This window comes from Alexandromys fortis, unplaced genomic scaffold (assembly GCF_014885135.2).
Source record: "Alexandromys fortis isolate MF-2015 unplaced genomic scaffold, M_Fortis_MF-2015_v1.1 scaffold_158, whole genome shotgun sequence".
NCBI lineage: Eukaryota > Metazoa > Chordata > Mammalia > Rodentia > Cricetidae > Alexandromys > Alexandromys fortis.
The window spans coordinates 913751-920042 of record NW_026068039.1 but is presented as its reverse complement, the minus strand read 5'-3'; the positions used below and the strand labels follow the sequence as shown (position 1 = coordinate 920042).

At 43.0% G+C, this 6292-nt stretch overlaps 1 protein-coding gene across 1 annotated transcript in view; it reads right to left on the bottom strand.

The window, feature by feature from the left end:
* Cd207 (CD207 molecule) overlaps nucleotides 1-948 on the bottom strand; it is an 8668-nt gene extending 7720 nt beyond the window's left edge. Inside the window, exons 1-2 of the mRNA XM_050165453.1 lie at nucleotides 879-948; nucleotides 670-786 (exon numbers count right to left, since the gene is read on the bottom strand). Coding sequence (XP_050021410.1) covers nucleotides 670-786; nucleotides 879-948 — 187 coding nt within the window. The remainder of the gene's footprint in view (nucleotides 1-669; nucleotides 787-878) is intronic.
* Between the last annotated feature and the right edge of the window lie 5344 nt (nucleotides 949-6292).

Below are 6292 nucleotides of genomic sequence, written 5' to 3'. Positions count from 1 at the left end.
GAGGAGAGGAGAGGAGAGGAGAGGAGAGGAGAGGAGAGGAGAGGAGAGGAGAGGAGAGGAGAGGAGAGGAGAGGAGAAACAAAACCAGGAGTCCAGGATAAGTTCAAGGTCCATGTTAGGGACCTGGAAGGGTGTGGCCAAGAATCTGAGACTACACATGCAGGCCATGAAAAGAGAATATTCCTTCCCTATACCTTCTAAAGACGTGTCAGAAGGGAGAAGGGTGTGACCACAGGAGAAACTAGAAGAGGAATAAGAAGGCTCCAGGTATGGACATACAAGAAAGTGAGAAGATCATCAGGGAGATTTGCTGGCTTGGCCAAGTTCTCTGTCTGCTCAGTGGAGAACTGGTCCCTAGTAGGGTCAGGAGACATCACTCTCACTGTTGGAGCTATCCACTAGGTTTTGAATCCAAGGGTCTCAGAGCTGTGAGTGACAGGATGCTAAGGGAGGCCAAGACAGACATAAAAAGATGGGTAACTCTTTCCTCAAGCCTGAAGAGTATGAGAACAGACAATTCCTAATGCCAATCAAAATCCAAGAACTCGGGGATAGGAGGAGCAGCAGGCCAGCTTCCAGAAACATCAGGAAACTTCCAGAAAACACTGAAAACACCAAGAAAAATAGCCAAAAAAAAAAGTTTGGGCCTCCAGGGACCAGGTAACTTACAGAAGACAGCTTGAAGCACAATCATGGCCACCAGCACCAGTGACAGACAGATGAAGGCCACGCGGAGGCTGAGAGTCTTCCTTAGGACTTGAGACAGATCTGACTTGGGAGAAGGCTCTGGAAGGAGACACAGAGGGCTGTTAAGGATCACTGAAGAGTGGTGATTGGCATAAGCACCAACTGGGCATGCAGCAGTCGCTGGCACTTGCCTTGAGGCCAGAGAGAGATGTTCTGCTTGTCCACTGTGAAGTGTGCGTCGGGGGTCTCCTTCTCCTTCATCTCCACCTCTATGCAGGAGCTTCTGGCTGCCTGGCTCCCCAAGGGCATTTTATCCAGAAGGAAACGGGAAATGAGTCAGAGAGCAGGTTACTATGTCATGCCCAAGTTCCCCGTTCTTGACTTAGACACTGCCTGGCTGAGGCCACAGCTTCATTCCCTCCTCAAAAATCTGGGCTTTTGTGGGGCAGAAGGTGGCACATGACTCCTTCCCAGGAACACAGACTTTTTAATCATCTATTCTGAAGGCTCTTATATTTCTCTTGTAAAAAGTTTCTCATCTCTAATATGTATATATTCCACACTTTCTTCATCCATTCTTCCATGGAAGGACATCTAAGTTGTTTCCAGGTTCTGGCTATTACAAATAATGCTGCTATGAACATAGTTGAACAAATGCTTTTGTCATATGATAGGGCAACTCTTGAGTATATTCCCAAGAGTGGTATTGCTGGGTCCTGGTGTAGGTTGATCCCAAATTTCCTGAGAAACCACCACACTGCTTTCTATAGTGGTTGCACAAGTTTGCATTCCCACCAGCAATGGATGAGTGTACCCCTTACTCCACAACCTCTCCAGCAAAGGCTATCACTGGTGTTTTTGAGTACTACTCAGCGGAAAAAAAAAAATGACTTCTTGAATTTTGCATGCAAATGGATGGAAATAGAAAACACTATCCCGAGTGAGGTAACCCAGACCCAAAAAGATGAACATGGGATATACTCACTCATAATTGGTTTTTAGCCATAAATATAGGACATTGAGCCTACAATTCGCGATCCTAGAGAAGCTAAATAAGAAGGTGAACCCAAAGAAAAACATACAGTTATCCTCCTGGATATTGGAAGTAGACAAGATTGCTGGGCAAAAAATTTGGGAACTGGGGGGTGGGATGGGGGGAAGGAGAGATGGGGAGAGACAAGTGAGAAGGGGAGGATGGGGAGAGCTTGGGGGAATGGGATGATTGGGATATATGGAAGGATGGATATGGGAGCAGGGAAGTATATATCTTAATTAAGGGAGACATTTTAGGGGTGGCAAGAGCCTTGACTCTAGATGGGTTCCCAGGGGTCCAGAGAGATGTACCCAACTAGGTCCTTGGGCAGCTGAGGAGAGAGAGCCTGAAATGGCCCTATCCTATTGCCATACTGATGAATATCTTGCATATCACCATAGAACCTTCATCTGGCGATGGATGGAGATAGAGACAGAGACCCACATTGGAGCACCAGACTGAGCTCCCAAGGTCCAAATGAGGAACAGAAGGAGGGAGAACATGAGCAAGGAAGTCAAGACCGTGAGGGGGGCACCCACCCACTGAGATGGTGGGGCTGATCTATTAGGAGATCACCAAGGCCAGCTGGACTGGGACTGAAAATGCATGGGATAAAACCAGACTCACTGAATATGGTGGACAGTGAGGGCTGCTGAGAGGCCAAGGACAATGGCACTGGGTTTTTATCCTACTGCATGTACTGGCTTTGTGGGAGCCTAGCCTGTTTGGATGCTCACCCTCCTAGACCTGGATTGAGAGGGGAGAACCTTGGACTGCCCACAGGGCCGGGAACCCTGACTGCTCTTTGGACTGGAGAGGGAGGGGGAGGGGAGCGGGACATGGGGAGTAGAGGGAGGGGGAGGGAAAAGGGAGGTGGGGAGGAGGCGGAAATTTTTAATAAAAAAAAAAGTTTCTCATCTATCATCCATCCAACATCTATTCACCCACCCTACAAACACACACCGAGAGACTTCTCAGAGCCCATCCCAGGACCCCAGAGATGAACTATTAAGTTTTATAACTCAGGCAGCTTGCAACCTGACCAAAAAAAAAATAGCCTGAACTAGTAAATTAGAATCCAAGGTGGGGAACATGGCAGAGGATGGATATTCGCTGTCAAAGAACACACAGGGAGCAGAGTGACGGGGGTCCTGATTGAGGGACTGGCACACTCAGTGTCTGGTAATCAAGACTAATAGGATGCTAGGGAACTGTGGATAGCTCTGGTACTACACGCATATGATTTATATGGTACTAGTCAGATGATGATGGTCCTTTTGCATCATCTTAAGGAGTTTTACCTCCTTCCTGTGGGTTCAGAAAGGGGACTTCAGGAAAGAAAGTGGTTAGAAAAAGCACTCTGAGGGGGTAGGGAGATAAGTGTTTGCCACATCTAAGCATGAGTTCATATCTCCAGCACCCATGTAAAATCCAGGTACAACAGTAGGCACCTATATTCCCAGGCTAAGGAGGCAGAGGCAGGAGAATCCATGGAGATCCCTGGCTAACCAGGCTGGTAATAAGAGATCTCTAAGTTCACTAAGAGACCATGTTTCAAAAATAAGGTGGAAATTGGTCGACAAAGTCACTGGACACTGACCTCTGGCCCCCAAAAGCATGCACACACACATGACATATGTAAACATATGCACATATATATATATATATATGTGTGTGTGTGTGTACAAAAAAAAGATCCCTCTGACCATGGTTAGGAGCATAAACTTGGGTACAGGAGTCTGGAAGCAGAGAGACTGATTAGGAGACCACTGCAATAAAACATTCTCATATGCAATTATGAAATTTTATAAAATGCAACATAGAGATTCACATTGTTAAGTGTGAGGCTTGGGCTCTCCTCTGTGCTTCTTGAAGCTTGGGTATCTCACATAAAGTAGGATGGCTCAGCAGCAGTTGACTCGGACTGCTCTTGTCTCTCTCCTCTCTGCTCTATTCTGCTCCTCTCTAATCCCCTGGAATCATGAACAGAGTTCCCTACGGAGGAGAGGCTTAGAGTACAGAGGAGCTGATTTGGCTTCAGTGGGAGTAACTTTTCTCCTGAGAAGCTCCTCATTCTTTGAAGAAGCCTGCAAAATCTAAAACCATGGTACATAGTGGACTCTAGACAAATGTTTCTCTAAAAGTAGAAAAGAGAGAAGGTTAAGAGGAAAGAAAAAAAGAACAAGAAGAAAATTAAGAAGTTGGCACAGATAATTGGATGGATGGATGGATGGATGGATGGATGGATGGATGGATGGTTGGATGGGTGGATGGATGGATGACGGATGGATAGATGGATGACGGATGGATGAGTGGATGGATGGGTGAAAGATAAGCAGCTGGATAAATGAGTAGGAGAGAAGCAGATGGTTTTATGAATGGAAAAGTAAATAGATTAATGGTTGGACAGATGATCAGTAAAAAGAATGGACAATGTGTGAAAAAATGAATGGAAATCAATGGATAGATAAATTGTAAACCAATGAATGAATAGGTGGATAGACGATCAGAGCGTGGGTGGATATGGATGGAGCAGCAATAGAGAATAGGTGGAAAGAAAATAAGTGGATGAATGAATGGATGATAAATAAATGGGTGATTTGATAATTGGTCAGAACTCTCCACAGTTGATAGCCAGGTATCTATTTTCTAGAAGTTTCCACTTCTCACCACTGAATCCAGTTCTCATTTGTAAGGGAAAGACTCAAAGAGATCTGGCTAATACCTTACTGAAAATCTAATATAAGCTCTAGTCACCGGGTTGGAATGCACAGGGCTGGAATTCTGCCCTAGCCTCCCTGAGTATTGAGGCTCAGTAACAGTGTAATATCAAAATCCAGGGTAGCAGGCTAATCAGCTAATCTGCTGTCTACTGTTACTGAGGATTCCCTAATTGGAAGCAGCCAGCCTGCTTGCTCAGCATAGCCCTGTCTAGCATCCCTTGGTACCCATAGCTTTTGCTACCTTTGCTGGCTGTAGATGGAAGTTTCTGTCCTACCCAGTCCCACAGTCATTCAGTCCCAAAGAAACACATGGGGGCTTATTAATTATAAACTGTTTGGCCTATTATCTCAGGCTTATTATTAACTAGTTCTTACAAATTGAATTAATCCACAATTCTTGTCTATGTTTAGCCACATGGCTTGGTACCTTTTCTCAGTAAGGCATTTTCATCTTGCATCCTCTGTATCTGACTTGTGACTGTGTCTCTGTCTTTCCTCTTCCCAGAATCTTCTTAGTTTTGTTGTCTCACCTATACTTCCTGCCTGGCTACTGGCCAATCAGTATTTTATTAAACCAATAAGAGTGATGAATCTTTACAGGGTACAAGAGTATCCCATGACATTTTTCCTTTTTTTCTTTTCAAAACAAGACCTTGAATTTAATCTTATTTGCTTAACTTTTTTCCTGACCGTTATCGATAACAACTTGTAACCAAACAAGTCTTGTAAACAAACACAAACATCCATAATCCATTTTTGGGAATGTGGATGTAGTTTTCTAGGCTTCTTCCTACTCATTGGGGACACTGATAATCCTATGGGGACCCAAAGAAAATTTAGGATTCTGGTCAAGTTCTTACTGGAGTATTCAGTGAAGCTGGATCATCTCAGCCAGCAGTCTTGAAGCTGTTCTGGATGCAGAACTCAAAGAAAAATGCAACAGAGGTGCTCTGAAACATTGGATGATCTGGGCCATCCACTCCTATCAAAGATTTCTCAGGGGGTCTTCCTTGATCAAACCTGATTTTTCTTAACCCAGAATGAATCCATAGCTTCTCATTTCCTATGGAAACAAAAGCAAAACCTCTTCTCCAAAGTAACATATCTTTTGACTTAAATTTTGAAGTCAAGGCATTTTCAAAATATATAGGTTGGATTAATCCAGCATCAATTATATTCAAATGTCTTTTAACAGCTGTTGCTCCTTCCTCAACAGCCAAACAATTCAAAGACAACACAATAACATACAGTATTCAGATTCTCTGTATATTTTCCATCTTTACATGTCCTTTCTCTTATTCTATTTTTTTTTATTTTTATTTTTTGATATTTGGATTTTTGAGGCAGGGTTTCTCTGTATATCTTTGGCTGTCCTGGAACTCACTCTGTAGACCAGGCTGTTCTCGAACACACAGAGTTCCACCTGCCTCTGCCTCCTGAGTACTGGGATTAAAGGCATGCACCACTACACCTGGCTACTCTATTTCTAATTTTTAAATAATTTTTTCCATCCTTTTTCCTTTCTCTACCAAGCCTATGTATATTTTTAAACACACTGTAAACTGTTTAGAGGCTTTTCCTTTCCATCTGAATCTGTCTTTCTGAAAAGACAAAAGGGGGCTATAGATATGATAGGATAAGAGGTTAGATTATTGAATCTACTCTGAAGGGAGTATATATATATATATAAGATTTAAAAAAGAGTAGATTATTAAATCTACTTTTAGAAAGCAACTATTAGTTTTAAATGTTTTACATTTGATTGGTCTTTGATATATTGTATACAAATTTTGTATATTGATACAAATTTGAGACTAATTTTATTAGAATATACTGTACATACATTTCT